The 20,220-nt window shown below is 41.3% G+C and overlaps 1 protein-coding gene across 5 annotated transcripts in view; it reads right to left on the bottom strand.

Moving 5' to 3' along the window:
* Positions 1-20,220, bottom strand: part of LOC133503188 (carboxyl-terminal PDZ ligand of neuronal nitric oxide synthase protein-like) — a 123,824-nt gene that overhangs the window by 30,252 nt on the left and 73,352 nt on the right. For all 5 annotated transcript variants that reach the window (XM_061824506.1, XM_061824507.1, XM_061824508.1 and 2 more), the window contains 2 exons: positions 12,378-12,539; positions 5,938-6,103 (listed from right to left, as the gene is read on the bottom strand). In XM_061824506.1, the coding sequence (XP_061680490.1) occupies positions 5,938-6,103; positions 12,378-12,539 (328 nt within the window). The remainder of the gene's footprint in view (positions 1-5,937; positions 6,104-12,377; positions 12,540-20,220) is intronic.

Below are 20,220 nucleotides of genomic sequence, written 5' to 3'. Positions count from 1 at the left end.
ACTGTGTTTTGGTCACAACCAGCACTGCAGCATTCTGAATGAGCTGCAGCTGTTTAATGCTCTTTGGGGCAACCCTAGTCAGAAGACAATTACAATAGTCAAGTCAACTTGAGCTAAAAGCAAGGATAAGCTTCGACAACAACTGAAGTGACTGAATTTTCCAACGTTTTAGTGCCAGTTCCACTGTAAAAATTACACGCCAACAAAATGCTTTTCTGTCGTTATTCACCCATTGGTCACACGCCAAAACACTCATCTTACGTCGACAAATCGCTCGTCACGCCCCAATGATGCATTTGCACACGGTAATGGTTTTTAGGGGTATCTTATTTGGTCGCTGTTGCACGCTTTTCGTGCGTTAGACACACGTTAAGTCATGCGTTAGACACATGTTAATCACACGCCACATGTGCCATCCGCATTTGAGAACACTGAAAAATAGAACGATTGAAATGTTTAGAGGACGTTGACCAGAACGCCATGGTGTGACGGAGCCTTCAGTATTCAATCTCATATCATTTAACACTTTGCTCAGTGCAGATTCTGTACTGTGATACGTAGGAAACCTGTTTGAAATTTGACAAAAAAGTCCATTTAAATTCAGGAATTTGCTAATTTGATTAAAAATATTTTTCTTAACAATCTAGGCTATGAAAGGGAGATTAGAGAGGGGTCTATAGCTTGCTCACATGGAAGCTTCCAGCACTGTTTTTTTAGAAAAGGCTGAACAGCAGCTACTTTAAGAGCTTTAGGAAACTCGACAGACTGAAGTGAGCAGTTGGTCATTTATTGCAAATCCTCTCGCACTGATTTCACAATAGTTATGAAAAAGTCAGATGGTATTGAGTCAAGACAGCTCGCTGATGGTGTTAAACTGCTGAACAGTTTTCTTGACAGTTTTTTAGTCAACCGTATCAAATTCTGAGATGGTAATAGAGCTTTCTCTGCGTGGCTTCAGATGTAGTAAGATTGTATAATTTTGCTGATATTTAACTCGATAGATTGTATTTTTTCACAAAAATAGGCTAATAGAGTTGAGGTTATTGCTGATAATTTCAGAAGAGTGTTGCTTTCTAGCCCTGACTAACGCTTTGTTAAAATTACAAAGACACTGTCTATAGAGGTCAAAGTCAATTTGGAGTTTAATTTTTCTCCACTCAAACAAATATTAATCTTCTTCAGAGACAACCCAAGGATATACAGAAAAAAAGGTTAAACATTTTTTTTGAAAACCTTTCGGACCCTCTGTGAAAAGTATTTGCCCCGTCCTTTGTTGAATCACAAAGTCAAAAAGGTGAATTCAATTTCACAAGCCACACCCAAACGTGATTACTAACATACTAGGTGAATTAAGAAATCACTTAAATAGAATCTGTCAGAGAACGTGAACTACTACAGGATCTCAAGAACCAATGCATCATGCTACAATCCAAAGAAAATCAAGAAGAAATGAGAACTAAAGTGACGAAACCTTTGGTTACTTCTAACAGTGTAAATACAGGGCAATCATAATATTTTGAAAACTTAAAATATGAGTCCAAACAGTCAAAATAATTTTGCCAAACTTCAGACATAAAAATGTGAGTGAAATTCAATAACAAATAGGCTACTACACTTACAAGTTATACTTCATAAATAAGTACACATTATTTGTGTGTGTATCTTTCTCTCTTTCTCTCTCTCCCTCTTTCTTTCTCTATACATATATATATATATATATTCGTATAAACAATTATATAATATTTGAGAAATTTACGTCCAATTTACCTCTGTGTTTCCTGGTTTAGATATGCTCCTGGATATTTTTTGCTCCTATCGGAACACAGAGTGCACAGCACTTTGCCGGGAACGTCCACTTTTTGTATGTGTTCAGTTAGACATGTTGATACAGTTTTCATTCCTATCTGCACGGTTACACTTTTTTCAAGCCATGCCCATCTGAAACAGTTTTTTACCCCGTGGTTTTTATCAATTTCCCTGCACGATCTTCATGTTTTCGCTCCAAGGCTTTCGCCCTACTGGCAAACGTGTAGACGGCTCGATAACATATGCGTACGTATGTCTATAAGTTATAACTATGCTGTAGTAAACAGAATGATTTTCCATGAAATGTTAACAGAGTGAAAATACCGACGAAATACCGCCAAAATGCTGCCGGAAATCGGAATGTTGTCGTTATTATAAACACCAAATTTCATGCAAACAGATGGCAATCCCGCAAACAGATAGCAATGCCGTTTTCCACTATCACAGCTGTGACTAATTTCACGATGTGCGTTGCTGATAGATGCTGGCGGCCGGTCTTGATCAGAGCCTCGCCCTGGGTCAAGAAGTAAAAAAAATTTACAGATTTACACATTTCACAAAAATGACAATTTCAGATGAAAAAACTCAGAATTCCGCGAATCCGTGGAAAAAATATTATCCCTGCAAGTGGCATCCATAGGAGAGTTCCTGGGTGAAAAGCCCTGTGCACACTAAAGAATACAAAGGCTCCTCTCACATTTGCCCAAAAACATCTTCACGAGCCTCAAGACTTTTGGAGAAACATTCTGTGAACTGACAAGACGAAAAGTTAACTTTAGGTCTAAATTTTACAGCTGTTGTAAAAATGGCACTGCATCTAAAAAAAAAAAAAAACGCGTTCTCCGCTCACTTTTTTTCATATAGACATTTAAGTGATTACTGTTATATGTATTTTTCATTACAATATCTATTTTAGAATGTTTATAGGGGTGACAGTCCCACTTTAAGGAACAGGAGCAGGTGGTGATTGTTCCTGTGGTGAGGGCACACTTGAGGAGGGCCAAACAGTGTTGAAGGATATTTGGCAGTCTTAATCTCATCACTGGAAAGGAATAAACGGCTCGAGGACCGTTGTCTTTCCCCTACATGTAACTACAAGGCGGGTTAATCTGTTTGGCTTTCCTCACGGGACCTCCCACTTCAGATAAAATCGCACACTCATTCCATGCTTTAATGGTCTGTTTCCCATCACTACAATAATCAGCCGTGTCCGTTCAACTCAAACTATTTAAGTAACTGAAAATCCATCGAACTTGAACGTGTCATTGTTTAAATCTGTCTCCACTTGTGTCCAATCAGCCGAGTTACCACCTGGGTAAGAGATTGCCAGATCCCAGAAACTGTTGCCAGAGTATTGCAGCTTTCATAGCAGTATGGAAGCCCCTAGGTCTCCACGTAAGCATACTTATTTCCCCATGCTCTTTTCTGAACCCCGTCTCTATTTACTTATCCTCATCGTTCCCTTCTTCTTCCTGACGCATAAGACACCAAGCCAGCCGCCTGCCTGTGTCACTGCCGTCCGTACATTCCCTGCCTCAACAACCCGCTAGTGCACATCAAGGACAATCTACATCACCTTTGGTTCGATAAACCGCTCATCACAACCTATCAGGCTCCGCCTGCTCCAGCCTCAATGTGCTCTTGGGTCCAGTGTCCATCCAAATGTGACAGATCCATGTGTAGACCCTCCAATACACAAACACATACTGTATAGAGACACAAATACAGATAGACACACACACACAGACGTAATTTTGAGACAACCATACAATGTCACTCCAATTTCCAGTTTTATTCCTGTGACAAATGTAGCAGCATTGATGCTTATGTTTAGTAAAAAAAAAATAAAAGCGATAGGTGATTGTGCTGTGGGAGGAGTGTACCTGCTTACTGGACTTTACAAGGTAGGTGCAGGCTAGCGAGCTTCCTTACCAGCAAGCAGTCCAGATTTGTTGACACCTCATACTTGTCATTCATCCATCCATCCATCCATCCATTTTCTGTACAGCTTATCCTCACTACGGTCACATAAAAAGAACAACCATTCACCCTCACATTCACGCCTACGGGCAATTTAAAGTCAATCAACTAACCACACATTTTTGGGATATGGGAGGAAACCGGAGTGCCTGGAGAAATGCTATGGAGACACAGGAAGAAAAGGCATACTCCACACAGGCAGGGTCAGGATATGAACCCTGTCCTCAGAACTGTAAGGCATTTGTGCTTACCATTCACCATCATGCCACCTCAGCCTTGTCATTTAAAATGAATAAATAGTGGCCAGGCCAGCGTAGAAACCGGCGTAAAGGCCTGGCAATGATTCTCAAATGTTGGGTGCTTTTACGCTACAATACTGTGAATAATGTGTCTCTGTAATCTGTAAGAAGCAGTTAATTATGTTGCAGCAGACATTAACATAACAACAATACAAACTGTGATCTTTCGCTCTCTCTCTGTCAGAGCAGAAAGGACGAGAGATTCCAGTGGAAAAAAGACAACTTTCAACTATTAAAAGGTGGACTCCCACAAGTGTGGGGATTACATTTTTTCTTGGAGAAGCTTAAAATAGCTTGCATATGTGACCAATTTGGTCCCAGTCTGTGAGCCTTGCTATGTGCTCCTTTATCTGTATTGTTGCAGTGGTTGCCTGTTTGTGGAGATTATGACTTGAGATGCGGTATTGTCATGACTTAGCACACGCCTGTATTGCAATCTGTTTTTCATTGTCATTTGTCAATTGACAAATTGTTTTTTTTTTTTGTCCAAACCATTACTGAATTGAACAAAAGTGTTGTCTGTGTTAAATGTTTTTTTTTTCAAATTAACATTTCAACAACACCGAATTGATTTCACTCAAAACAATGAAATTCAAACTATATTTTTGCATTTTCACTATTTCATATTTTACCACCAATGTCACATGAATCGGAAAACGTGAATTTAAAGGTCAAGTGTCATGCTTCTAAACATTCTAAAATAGGTATTATAATGAAAAATACACATGACATTATTGACTTCAATGTCTATATGAAAAAATAAATATGAGCGGAGAGTGCATCATCCACGCGCAAAGTTGCAGAAGTCTCATTCGACATCCAAGCCATATTGCCTGCATCCTTTGCTCATCATGTCACACAGCGACATTCGCAATTGAAAACATGGTGTGCGACCTACTATGGGACACAAAAGTCGTTTTCAAAGAAGAGAACATCTCACAATCAAGTGAAGTGACCGGGGCAATATTACCCCATCGTTTTGAGCCATTTTTAGATGATATGCGGATCACTTCTAACGAACAACAGACTCCCAGACAGTATGTGTTAGCCAGCCCGGCCGAAGCCGTGCCTTGTCCGCGGGCCGCGCTTCGTCCACCCATGAACTATGGGACACGGAAGCTCTTTTCAAAGAGAAGAACATTTCGCAATCGAGTGAAGTGACCGGGGCAATATTACCCTATCGATTTGAGCCATTTTTAGATGATATGCGGATCACTTCTAACTAACAACAGACTCCCCGACAGTATGTATGAGCCAGCCTGGACGAAGCTGTGCACCTCGTCCGAAGTCGTGCTTGGCGCAAACGGATACATTGACACATTTAGCAACCCTGATTTACGTGCGCGGATATTTTGTTACATTCTGTGAGGATTACCCCCCCCAAACTATTAGGTTTTTTTTTAGTAGCTGTATACACACCGACCTGTCATTTGGAACCCACAAAGCGCTCGTCCTTTACACCTGTGCAATCAATTTTTCACGACGAATTGGGTCTTTTTGAAAAGTATGAAGAATGAATCCATCCTCCTGAGTGTTTGAACAATATCCAGCAATACAACGAGCCGGCATTTTGGCTAACACGAAGGAACAAAGAGCTACCCTCCAGCAGGTAAAACTAGTAGAAACATACAAGACCGCTTGGGTGGGCATCTGCTACTAACATCACTTCCCGATTCTTCTTGAAAACAAATCCCTCGAGACGATTTTCATGGCGGGAGTGACAAAAAGCCATATTCGTCAAAATCATGTTGTGTGGTGAAAAAATGGATGAGTCCATTCCGGCTGACTTTTTTTTCATTGATAGACTAAAAATCATGGATTTCATGACAGTGGCACTTTAAGTATTACTTACTGGAGTTGGGTCCAATGAGCTTTGTCTCAAGTTCCTGGATCTGTTTAACCAGGAGCGATATATGCTGCAGTAGGTCTTTGTTTTGCAGCAGTAGCTGGTGAACTCGGGCCTGCGCCTCAAGTCGAGCTGTGGCCTCTGCACTCATCTGGTCTTTCAAGAGATGAACCTTCACATATACATGAATACGAAATCAAATGGACATATAGAGGAAGAAATTAATATGTCATTGAACTGAGAGTTGCTACTATGTGTGAATAGGACGTGTCAACTATACACACCTGGAAAGAGATTTTCCATTGCTTACAGGTTGAGAAAAACTTATCAATAACCAATAGTCTTTGAAATCCCCCCCCATGTCCACACACATACACACGCGCTCGCACACACACAGACGCACACGCACACATACTGTATTATAGGGACTGTAATTGCAACAGTTATCCAAATGAAAGTAGCGTAATCAAGGAAACCATAATTAATTGAACGTGTCATTCATTGGTTTACTGTGCCAGTTCAGGAGTGTTTTGTCTTGGATGGCTTTTGGCAACAGACTATAACACACCGCTCACACAAGAATCCCCAAGACCTTATACAACATAGCACCGGATTAATGTACTATACGTGTGCGCTATATGTACAAACACATTTCCCTCCCTCTCTTTTTGTTATTTAAAAGATCATTAAAATACCCAAGTGCAATCATATAATAGAGACTTGGTAAATTTAACAGATCAAGAGTCAAACATGAATTTTAATGTGAGGTTTTAATGTGATAAATACATGAATTAGTATCAGTGATAATACATAAGCCTCGCATCCTCTCTGACCCTTTTTTAGTCAGTGAAGGAGGGGAATTACAGGCCGTACATGAATTCTAACTTCAAGGAACCATCTTGAACATTTTTTTGTTATTTTTGTCAGCCAGCTGTCATGATCTAGTGACAAGAGGGTGGGGGGGTGTTCCTTTATGTGCACATGTGCAGTGACACATGGTTGGTCAAACTAACTATCAGTCAATTGACGCACGCAATCAATGTATTGACCACAACTGAATCAAGAGACGAGATGGGCGAGAGGCCGAAATCACTTTTTCTGCTATGTGATGACCAAAACTGCCTGAACGATCTATTGGTCGATCGCGATTGACGCATTGGTAAGCCCTGGGCTAGGTAATAGGCTTTGGTTGGCGATTATGGTGATTTTGTCTCAGCCCTCCTCCTTTTGGCGTCTAGATGAGCAATATGGCTTTTGTTTTTTCTCTTCAGAATACTGTTCGCAAATATTACAACTTCTCATGATCCATCTTGTAAAGCACACAATCCCCTGGCCCCAGTATTTCAAAACATTTAATCTGGATGAGATTGGGCTGGATAAAATAAAAATTTCCAAACTGAGTACTGTACTGTGGAACTTTGGAGTTGGAACAGAATTCGTTCTTGTGAAATGTTCAAAGTCTGATTTGTGCAACCTCCAAAACATTTCTTTTCCATAGGAAATAATGTAAATTAGTTTAATCCGTTCTTAAACTTCAAATAGTAAATTCCTGTTTTAATTCTGATTTAGGCACGATGGAGCAGCTGTAAGCGTTCTGAGGACATGGGTTAAATCCTACCCCCGTCTGTGTGGAGTTAGCATATTTCTCCCCGTGACTGTGTGGGTTTTCTCCAGGCACTCTGGTTTCGTCCCACATCTCAAAAATATGCATTCATAAAAGATTCCAAATTACCCATAGGTGTGATTGTGAGCGTGACTGTTGTTTGTCTCCATGTGCTCTGCGATTGCCTGGCAACCAGTTCAGGGTGTACCCCGCCTCCTGCTCGATGACAGCTGGGATTGCCTCCAGCACTCCCACGACCCTTGTGAGGATAAGCGGCTAACAAAATGGAAGAATGGATAATTCCCATTTAACATGTACACCCTGCATTTGAACATTCAAAATGTTGGATTAATTGGATATACAGTATCTCCTGTAACCAGTGATTACTCTTACTTATTACTGGAGGAAGGCGATACATCTGCCTTGAATCTGCAGGGACTGACGTATCACAGCTGAGTCGGCTGGGCCAGATCGTTCTGTCACCACCAGAACATGTGGTTGGACCCAAATGCATGACTCGGGAGATGTAGAGGCAGTTTGGGAAACGTTTTTATCGGTCCATTGTCGGAGATAAGGCAGGCAGTCAACGGGAGCAGCAGTAACAAGAACGTCAGGCGTAAGAGGCAGGTCAGTGGGCAAGCAGGAGTCGGTACACGGGAGATCAGGAACGGAATCACAAAAGTGCGGGAACGAGGCATGAGGCAGCGATCTGGCAACGGTCAGACAATGCAAGGAGTCCTATTTGTATTTGTCCTAATAACGAGGAACGAGCACTTCACCGACTGCCGTCGGTGTGTGCTGTGTCGGGGACCGGCACAGCCAGGACAGGGACCAGCGGGACCATGACAGTACTGTTTTACTCATCAATTCCAAAGGGCAATTATCTGGTAATACCGCTGGTATAATCTCTAAAAGTGGTCTGGGACCCATGCAAACCACACAATCTTTTGATAAAACTGTTGCTGCTTGTTCCACCATAAGAAGCCAATTATTATTCTGTCCCGAAATGACTGTTGTTACATGAAACCACTCGTCAACCTTTAGCTTTTGGATCACCCTGACTCTTTTTCAGTTTTGTTCAAGGAGTAAGGGAGCTAGTGGTTACTAACCTCTGTGCCTTTGCAAAAAACTCTTAGGTGATATGTCCAAAGGTAAAAGCCCCAACATGGATTTACTCCTTCATATGAGTGGGTTTCAAAGGGGCTTTGGTGGTGTTTAAAATGATTTGGAGGTCGTCATTCATTTTATCCCACTGTATAGTCTCTTGTTGGTGTTTAGCGAATTCAGACGTACCCCAAGATGGTGTTCATTCATCAGTCACTAAACTGTCCCATCTTGTGTCATATACTAATACTAAGTATATGATATATATATATATATATATAATGACTAAGCACACCTCCTTGTTCTCCTACCTATCGGACTTGACCATGGGATGATTATAAAATCGCACGCATGAGAACCCAATTGTGGATCATTCCGGTTTTGGATTCTTCTTGTTTTCCTTTCAGCTTGTCCCGTAAGGGGTCGCCACAGCGTGTCATCTTTATCCATCTAAGCCTATCTCGTGCATTTTACTCTCTAACACCCACTGTCCTCACTGACCTTTTCTTTGGTCTTCCTCTCGCTCTTTTGCCTGGCAGCTCCATCCTCAGCACCCTTCTACCAATATACTCACTCTCTCCCCTCTCAACATGTCCAAACCATCGAGGTCTGCTCTCTCTAACATTGTCTCAAAAACATCCAACTTTGGCTGTTTTGGCTGAGCTCATTTCTAATCCTATCCAACCTGTTCACTCCAAGCGAGAATCTCAGCATCTTCATTTCTGCTACCTCTAGTTCTCCTTCCTGTTGTTTCTTCAGAGCCACAGTCTCTAATCCGTACATCATGGCTGGCCTCACCACTGTTTTATAAACTTTGGCCTTCATCCTAGCGGAGACTCTTCTGTCACATAAAACACCAGACACCTTCCGCCTATTGTTCCACCCCGCTTGGACCCGTTTCTTAACTTCCTCACCACACTCTCCATTGCTCTGTATTGTTGACCCCAAGTATTTGAAGTCGTCCACGCATGCTATCTCTTCTCCCTGGAGCTTCACTCTTCCTCCTCCGCCCCTCACATTCATGCACATATATTCTGTTTTACTTCAGCTAATCTTCATTCCTCTCTTTTCCAGTGCGTCCCTCCATCTTTCTAATTGTTGCTCTGCTTGCTCCCTGCTTTCACTGCAGATCACAATCTCATCTGCGAACATCATAGTCCAAGGGGATTCCAGTCTAACCTCATCTGTCAGCCTATCCATTACTACTGCAAACAGGAAGAGGCTTTGCGCGGATCCCTGATGCAGTCCCACCTCCACCTTAAATTCTTCTGACACACCTATGGCACACCTCACCGCTGTTCTGCTGCCCTCATACATGTCCTGTGCGATTCTAACATATTTCTCCGCCACACCAACTTGTGCATGCAGTACCACAGTTCCTCTCTTGGTACTCTGTCAAAGGCTTTCTGTAGGTCTACAAAGATACAATGTAGCTCCTTCTGACCTTCTCTGTACTTTTCCACGAGGATCCTCAAGGCAAATAATGCTCTATGGTACTCTTTCTAGGCATGAAATCATACTGTTGCTTGCAGATACTAACTTCTCTCCTGAGTCTAGCCTCCACTACTCTTTCCCATAATTTGATAGTGTGGCTCATCATCTCTTTACCTCTATAGCTTCCAGAGCTGAGAACTTGGTTCTTAAAAATGGGGACTAGCACACTTCCTCAATTTGTCTGGCATCTTCTCTCCTGCTAGTCTTCTATTGAATAAGTTGGTCAAAAACTCCACAGCCACCTCTCCAAATTGCTTCTATACCTCCACTGGTTTGTCATCAAGACCAACTATCTTTTTCATTTTTCCTTCTGTTCAGTGCCTTTCTAACTTCCCCCTTACTAATCATTGCCACTTCCTGGTCATTCATGCTTGCCTCTTCTACTCTACCTTCGCTCCCATTTTTTTCATTCATTAACTTGTCAAAGTACTCTCTTCATCTACTTAGCACAGTACTGGCACCAGTCATCATATTTCCATCGCTATCCTTATCACCTTTACTTGCTGCACATCCTTCCAATCTCTATCCCTCTGTCTGGCCAACCTGTAGAGATCCTTTTCTCCTTCTTTCGTATCCAACCTGGTGTACATGTCTTCATATGCCTTGTGTTTAGCCTCTGCCACCTCTACCTTTCCCCTATGTCGCATCTCATATTATTCCTTCCGCCTCTCCTCAGTCCTCTCCATGTCCCACTTCTTCGCTAATCTCTTTCCTTGGATGACTTCTTCTATTTTCGCGTTCCACCACCAAGTCTCCTTCTCCCCTTTCCTACCAGAAGGCACCCCAAATACTCTCCTGCCTGCCTCTCTGAGTACCTTGGCAGTCGTATTCCAGTCTTCCGGGAGCTCTTCCTGTCCATCTAGAGCCTGTCTCACCTCTTTCCCAAAGGCCACACAACATTCTTCCTTCCTCAACTTCCACCACCTGATTCTCTGCTCCACCTTTTTTCTTCTTAATCTTCCTATCCGCTACCAGAGTCATCCTACACACCACCATCCTATGCTGTCAAACTACACTCTCCCCCACCACTACCTTACAATCAGTAACCACCTTCAGATTACATCGTCTGCACAAAATATAATCCATCTGCGTGCTTCTACCTCCGCTTTTGTAGGTCACTCTATCTTCCTGTCTCTTCTGGAAATAAGTGTTCACCACTGGCAATGCCATCACTTATTCATCGCCCCTGTTCCCTTCGCCAACATGTCCTTAATTTCAAATTTCATCCTCATCACTACATCTGATACTCTTTTCACTTCCGGCTTTGCTTGGGTGTCTGGGCTCCGACAATTGGGTCGAACTTGGAGGCACTTTTTACTCAGATTTGTTTTGATTGAACTCCAATTTTTACAAGTCGTGAGTTGTTCAAATTCCAAGGTTCCACTGTATTTCAAACCAGCATAATATTATTCTGACTAGTGAAATTGGGATATACAGTAGATTTGGTAATCCAATCCTAACTAGAACCCCCATCATATGATGTTCTTGGATATTCCAAAAATCCAAAAACCCAAGGTGGAGATAATGATAGCTTTGATGTGGAAAAATTAGAATTATCCTGACCGCACTGAAAGGGTAGATTCAAGGTGGAAACATGATCATAAGAGGTTTGTCTTTTTCATTTTGTTTATTTTGTCTAGAGTTATTCCAATTTAGTTTTAATCACTTGTTAGAACGGCTTGTTAGTTTTTATTAGTTTTTAATTTTAGGCAAATGATTCAGTTTAGTTTTTTCTTTTCGAGTTTTTTTTTTTATTCATCCATCTCGTATTCTGCTTATTCTCACGAGGTTTTTTGGGCATGCTAAAGACTACCAGAGCTATCTTTGGACGTGAGGTGGGGTACACCCTGAACTGTTTTTTTGGTTTTAGTATTTGTTTTAGCCTTTCTTACTACATTGGAACTTTGACAGAAAAAAAACTAAAAGCGGTGGTGCGTGTTTTGTGTTGCTAGTGTAGATGCACATCTTATTCCTCTTCTAGGAAAAACTCCGAGAAATGGACAACTGCCGAGTCTCATAAAGCCTGTTTCATGCCACGAAAAGACAGACAGATGTGAAAGCAGATGAGTTTATCTCGCTAGCACAAACTTAACTTTTGTTGCTATTTTAATTATGTTTTTATCTCATGTTTATCTCCTTTTAATGTATAAAAAGTGCAATATAAATAAACTGATAGAAGGGTTGTATTATACTGTCTGGGCCAGTCACATATGAAATGAAATCTCTATGTTTAAAGCAAACCCACCTGTGCCACAGCGACTTCTGTTTGCTGTTGCTGTTGCTGAAGCTCCTGTTGGAGCAGTTGAATTTGATGGTGAACAGACAAGAGAGTGCCAGGAGAAAGTACACTTGAGGCAGGGAGCAGCAGCCTGGGGCTGGACATCACTAAGGAGGCCTCCTCTGAAATCTGAAACCACAGAAGGAGAGATGAAGTTGACTTCTGATTGTGAAATACATTCAAATTATAATAGCTAATTGCATGAAGTTCAAACTTGTTGCAACTAATTTTGCGACATCAATGAAAATACCTGGAAGAAATTACATTTTAGAAGCAAAAATGTGGAGGCTGTTAGTGCATGCATTTGTTGATCCTATACACCACATATTAATGTTTATGGATTGGTTCATTATGTGTCAGTATCGAGGGGCATATTTTTCCAAATATAAATGATTTTTATATTCATATTAAAGTCGACAAATTGAGATGGAGTGCTGGCGTCTTGTGTAAGAACATGTTTTGAGAGCTTTCATTTTTAGCACCATCTGGATTCATATTGTGCAAACCAGAATTGCTCCTCGTAAGAGTAGTGTATGATTGATGGCTAGTCTGAGTGAAATCTTTTAGGTAATGGAAGAAAATTGAAATGTCATTTGGAAGTAAGGCATGGAAGGTATCTTTAGTAGCAGTGTATGTCACTAATTGCTTACACATTTATACATTTAAAAAAACCTTGTAATTCTATCTGAAAATACACTTCTAGTTTGGCATGTTCAACAAAATGGTATGATGTGCTATCTAAAGTCTTAGTGCCAACAGTGCCACAAAGCATTCTGGGAGGAGGTTAATAGTGTTTAGAGAGCATGTTTTCTGTCAATTATTTCACGAGACATTCTTTTATGTATTTTATTATTTGCAAGTTATGCTACTCTGTTTGCTGTGGTGTGATAATTTTAGTTCTGATGTGACACCGAGTGTGTGAGCAACATTGTCAGTAATGACCTCCCTACACAGGCAATGTGTGGGGCAATCTAAGCTGTCTTCTGCTTACAGATGTGAACTGCAATTGTTTCTCACTGCATCATTAGTGCCATCATGTGATATCTTACATAGACGGTTAAACATTTGCTGACATGAAGGGTAACAGTGAAACCAGTGTGTTTAAGTATACTCTGTTGGACAAGTCACACAAAAACATTTGTAAATGTTGGAAGTCAATGTGCACATAAGTGGCACCATGACTAATGTGGCAACTTGTCTATTCAAAAGATAATTTAATACCTTTGCGATCGTGAAAATACGGTCAATTAACAAAAACAAAAATAAACAAAATCTGTGAATATGCTGGGCCGTGGACTTTGGATTGCGAATGGGCAAGTGTGGATTGTATAATGTTAATCAGAGGTTGCCAACATGCAGCAATGGTACTCTTTGGTGACCTTGGTGCAGTCTCGGGGGACGGAGAACAAAGTGTTCAAACGATTCGATTTAGCTATGCCTTTTTTTAACCTTTCAGGTTGACTGTTTAGTCATGCAGACGACGGCAGAACAGTTTTGTCTTAGACTGATGAGTTTAACACACTCACTCTATTTGTACTGAAAGTAAAATTGATTAGAAATACAGGTGGACAGAAGATACATTTGTCTGTCCTGGAGGTAATGAATTCAGTATCACAGGTTGAACAGCTCTTGAACGGGCCAATTACTAAAAAAACAATTACTATTATTATTACTGTACAGGGAGTCCTTGGTCTACGACTGAGATCTGTTCCTACAGTACCGACTTAACATGAATTTCGACTTAAGTTGAATTCCACCATTAAAGTCGGAATTTATATCAAAATACTTTGTATAAAAAACAAATACATTGAAATAAACACAATGATGTATTTAGCATTACTGCTGAGAGATGGATGGAGAAGAAGAAGGGGAGGCTGTGCTTTGCTATTGTGAAGGAACCTGGTCTTCTAACCTCTCCATCTCGACAAGTAGGGTTAGAGTTAGGGTTAAGAACCTTGTTTTGTGATCATTGTATCCAACATAAGAACTAAACTTTTCACATGCGCTAAAATACGGGCTTTGTCTTTAATAATTGTCACCACGGTGGACCAACTGAAGCCTCGGTGGTGTTGGTGTCTCTCCTTTCTCCAATCTTTTTATGATCTTGAGCTTCGTTTCCATGCTAATGGATTTTCTTTTGATGGCAGAAGCGTTGCTAAAAGACACAGCTTTCTTCTTTGGGGCGATAATGTCTAAAAAGGAGGGCAAAAAATGCAAAAATACTCCCGGCACACAAACACGGACTAGAATTAGCCAGACAAAATGGCGGACAGGGGACGAGCGTTGTAAAGTCGAAATGTCTTCGGTTGACACCATCTTAACCTGAGGAATCCCTGTATCTTGTAATTATAATTACAAGAAAGGCAGAGTAATGGCACTTGAATGGCGGTATCAATAGAAGACCTTCATTACATTGAAATATTCCTTCCTCTGCAATACTTTAATACTAGTCTTGTTAGTCATATGAACAACGCAAACAAATACGAAACCATTGATTAAATTGATACTAAAAACCTGTTTCAGTCAATCGTTTGACATGCAAAGTTGTTTGGTCATGCAAACTGATGTAGAAGCTGATCTAGTAACTGGCAGCAAGCGTGATTGCGTTTGCCAAACACGCTATATTAATTACTATGTTGACTCTGTCTCACTCTAACTTCTTGTCTTTGTCGTCTCCCTGGGAATCTTCTGTCCTCAACCGTAATTTCTGTCATAGCACGATTGCCTTCCCATCGCTGTTTGTTGTTTTGCTACAATGACAAGGAAGTGTGAGTTTCCCCATTTGCCATCTGTTGATTAAGGACCATGACAAGAGGTGGCCTCAAACTCCTTCCCAATCTTCAGAGACCGTTTAAGTGAACTTTGAAGGTATTTGCTCTTTATGTGGACTTTGAACTTAAGTAGATTGCTCTTTGTTATTGGACTTGTAGCAGTTATTTCAGGATAAATCCATTTCAAATATTGCCGTGGTCTGGTGTACTGTATTTGAGTTGTATACAAGCTCATGTCAATAAAACCTGTGACAAAACTCCTTTCACTTGTATTTTGTTGCATTTATGTACGTCTGGATCATTTCAGTGTACTCTCTCAATTGGTGCTGTGCTCTTCCTCTCTCCTCCCTCTCTCTCTGTGCAGGTGCGCTGTCCAGAATATTAAACTCAATATTATGCAGGGTGAGCACATATACTACCTGTACATCCAATTGCCACGGAGTCGGGGCAAATTACATCAAACAAAGTATGTCTTTTATGCAGTTGCTGGTTTCCCAAAAAGTATCGGGATAATCAGTTCATTTTCTGTGATATATTTGTTTCAGTGCCTCCTTCTTTAAAATACAGGACATGGGATGGTGGCGTGCAAAACCATAATGATGTAGATGACAACAGGGCTACGGTCCCAATTTCCTAATTAACTGGCCTTACTCATACAAGCTGCTCTGACATCCCCACAGAACTCGTTGATTATTTGAAAATTTAGACTACTTGAATTCACTAAGAAAAGATGGAATAAAAAAAATAATGTTGTGCTGAAAGAGTTTGTTAGTAAGAGATTCCACAATTTAGTTTTACCAGCACTTTTTACATCTGTTGCTAACAATATGCACAATCTGTTAAAAGAGTGAGTCAACACAGAATTAAGCATCAGCTGTTTTGAATCAAAGTCAGGAGATAATTGCAGAAAATCGTAAAAAGCGCATCCAACAACAGGACAAGTTATCGATTAGATGAAAACCCAATTCAGCACTGGCTAATTGGGATCTTATGATGTCATGATGGAAGTGTAAGGAGTCTCTTTCTCTGAGTGACAAAGTGGATCCAATCAATGTTGAGAAAACTGTGAACCAGCAACTGTTCGAAAATTGTGAAAATTGAAGTGGATTATGGACAGCAAAGAACAACTAAAACATGCTCTGAGGGTGTGTACAACCAATAATTTTATTCTATACATCATTTGTCCCATTCAAAGGCAGACTGGAGCTCATTCTGTAGCTGACTTTGGAGGGCTGGGTATCAACTGTAAGAATCAGCCAATCACAGTCAGACATGAATGTACTTTGCTGTGGGATGATTTATCTGTAGTTGTAAAATGAAAATAAGTATTTGAACATATACCTATATTGCAAGTTCTCCCACTTAGAAATAATGGAGGGGTCTTACATTTTCATCGTAAGTGCATGTCCATTGTGAGAGAGATAAGACCAAAGAGCTGTCCAAAGACACCAGCGACAAAGTTATACAACTCCACACGGCTGGAAAGGGCTACGGAGAAATTGCGAAGCAGCTTGGTGAAAAAAGGTTGACTGTGGGAGCAGTCATTAGAAAATGGAAGAAGCTAAGCATGACGGCCAATCTCAATCGGAATGGAGCCCCATCCAAGATATCACCTCGTGGGGTCTCAATGATCCTTAGAAAGGTGAAAGGATTCAGCCCAGAACTACATTACAGGACTTGGTCAATGACCTGAAAAGAGCTGGGACCACTGTTTCCAAGGTGACTGTTGGTAATACACTAAGACGTCATGGTTTGAAATCATGCATGGCATGGAAGATTCTTATGCTTAAACCAGCACAAGTCAAGGCCTGTGTTAAGTTTGCCAATGACCATTTGGATGATACAGAGGAGTCATGGGAGAAAGTTCTGTCGTCAGATGAAAACAAAATGGAACTTTCGGCTATTTACATTTAAGATGCGCTTCTACTTATAAAAAAAAAAAAATCACATTACAAAATGACTTTTGGAATGAATTAATTTCATAAGTAGCAGTATCACTACATTTTGATACCACACAGAGTTCATACTTAGTTGAACCCAAAAATTTAAGGGCTTTTTAGGGCCATTCTTAGGGGCTGACACGAAAAATTTAGGGCTGACACAGAAAAAATTTAGGGCCGACACGAAAAATTTAGGGCCATCGTGGGAAATCAAGAGTAAGGAAAAAAGACTCACCCAATGGTGCCATCGGCTGTTCTTGGTTCATCAAAGGTTCCAGTACCTCAGTACCTGTGACAGTGATCACCTGTCGCCCCTTGTGGTAGTTCTCATTGATATGACCATTGTCAACATCTTCACATAACAGTATACAGAAAAACTGATTCTAACTACAATTGCAACTATATACACAAATGTCTTCTACTGATGTCTGTCTCAGCACCCCTACTCTAGCTCCTTGAGCCTACCCAGTGCCTCCTCTATTTGCTGCTGCAGAGGTGCCAAAAAGGCTCTCTTGTCCTTTGCTCGGCCTCTGAGTGCATTGGCCTCGGTGATAAACCTCAGCTTCCTCTTTTCTTCTGCCTGCTCACACAGCCTTCGTGTATTGAACTATGTTCATAGAGGCTGACTTCTGGCTGGTTGATGTCGATGGCTGGACAACTGTAGGTGCGCATGCACTACTAGTACCACTGCCTGAAGTTGATGCTTCACTATCTTTACATTTTAGAAACAGATTCATACCAACGGAAGATGAGAGAGTCTTCGTCAAATCAGCGTGTCTCCTTTGTTTCCGGTGCGACTCAAACGCTTTGACGCGCATCTTTCCTAGCTGGTAGCTCTGCTTCCACTGATGGCATTAAAACATATGCCGATCTTTTGCATCTCAACGAACCCAGCTTCCAAACTCCTTACTTTCAACCCAAGCATCTTGAAAAATGCACTTCGCCATGATACAAGTTGGATCGATGAAAGATGTAACGAAGACGAAGTGAAATGCCGACTCACGGAAACAAACAATGGAATATCAATGACAAGATGGCGACTCGTTGTCAACACGGTGACTTCCGTTGAGAATTTCCGTCTGTTTTAGACGCCAGACGGATCGCTATTTTTTTAAAAATGAAAGATGATATTTTTTCGGGAGAATTTTGGCAGTAGAGGTCCTCCCTTTGATTTTTTTATAATTTAAAGCCTTTTTAGGAGCTTGACCGGTTTTCGCGGATTTTAAGGACTTTTAGGAGCCCCTAAATGCATCTTCGAAAATTTAAGGGTTTTTAGGGTCTTTTAGGGACGCGTGCGAACCCTGCCACATCATCCTGTTTTTTACCATCATTATTTTTTATGCTCATACGTGACCAAATACACTCGTTACTACTACTACTGTCAACGTGAGTGGATTTGGGTCAACTGTATTATGAGGAGTAAATGCGGAAAAACATGCTTGTAATTTACCAGTGCTCAGGACAGGTATGTTCACCTACTTTTAATACACTTAGCATACAGGCAATAAAATGTTATTTAGCCTAGCAAGCTAGTGCTAGAACAAAGTTTTGTATCAACATGCTGCCATTCTGTCAAATCATCCGCTTAAGTTTTGGTGTGGGTAAAGTAATTTTATTACAATAAATTACAATAATACAATAAGTAATAAATTACAGTAAGTAAGCGCCCATTATTTTTGTTGTGTTCTAATGTTGCTTTGACCTGAATAATCACAATACATGACCTGACTAGAGCTAACTAGAACTGACTAACAATTTTTATAGAGCCATATTTTACAATTGGAAAACCTAACAGCACACCAACAAACAAAAATCTCACAAAGAGTAGATACATTAATTTCTGTATGTACATCCTGCGATCTATTACAAAACCATTAATGTGTTCTGTCTGTCACTCTGTCTCACTGGCATAACTACATGAACAAAGATACATTATTGATTGTAAATAGAGCGTTCCCTCATTTCTTTCCAAAAAATACCCACATTAAATGAAACACGGCAATGAGGACCACACTCTGAAACTATACAGGTACTGAACAGCCCAGATCAGAAAGTTTGGTACCCCATAGTCTCGAAGAAACCCCCAGAAGAATCCCCGAGTGAGACGATTGAACGGCTTCTCCAAGTCCACAAAACACATGTGGACTGGGCAGGCGAACTCCCATCCACCCTTGAAGATCCTGCCGAGGTTGTAGAGCTGGTCCACTGTTCCACGGCAAAGACGAAAACCATTGCTCCTCCTGAATCTAAGATTTGATTTATAGACAGACCCTCCTCTCCAACACCACTGAATAGACCTTACCAGGGAAGCTGAGGAGTGTGATCCCTGGATCCTGTGGTTCCCTTTCTTAAAGGATGTCCATGTCCAAATGATGTTGCAGAGGCAAGTCAACCAGGACAACTCCGGGTGAATCTCATCCGCCCCGGAGCCCTTGAACGTCGGTGACCTCAACCCCAGAGATAGAAGAGCCCCCTTAGAAAACCCACAATCTGCTTCCTTATGGGAAGGCTTGTTGGTGAAATTGAGGAGGCCTTTGAAGTATTCTGCCCAGCCACTCACAATGTCCCAAGTTGAGGTCAGCAGTGCGCCATCCTCACGAAACACAGTGTTGGCGGTGCACTGCTTCCCCCTCCTGAGAGGCCGGACGGTGGACCACAATTTCTTCGAAGCAGTCTTGAAGTCGTTCTTCATGGCCTTACTACACTCCTCCCACGCCCAGGTTTTTTCCTCAATGACCACTGAAGCTGCATTCCGCTTGATCAGCTGGTACCTATCATCTGCGTTGGGAGTTCCACAGGCCAGAAAAGCATCCCTCACTTTTGGTCTCCAGCAACGTGTTCGGGGGTTGCCACTACAACAGGCACCAACCACCTTACGGCCATACCTCCAGTCAGCCACCTCAGAAATGGAGACATGGAACATTGTACCCACGGACTCGATGTCCCACTCCTCCTCCAGAACATGGGCAAAGTTCTTTCAAAGATGGGAGTTGAAATTCCTTCTGACAGGGGAATCTGCTAGCCGTGACCGTTATGTAGTTATTGTAACTACATAATCATAAAATGTTATCACTGAATAAAGTTACCACAAACACAACA

Source organism: Syngnathoides biaculeatus, chromosome 7 (genome assembly GCF_019802595.1).
Source record: "Syngnathoides biaculeatus isolate LvHL_M chromosome 7, ASM1980259v1, whole genome shotgun sequence".
In the NCBI taxonomy this organism is placed as follows: domain Eukaryota; kingdom Metazoa; phylum Chordata; class Actinopteri; order Syngnathiformes; family Syngnathidae; genus Syngnathoides; species Syngnathoides biaculeatus.
Note: the sequence above shows the minus strand (reverse complement) of the source record. Positions and strands in the feature narration are given on the sequence as shown.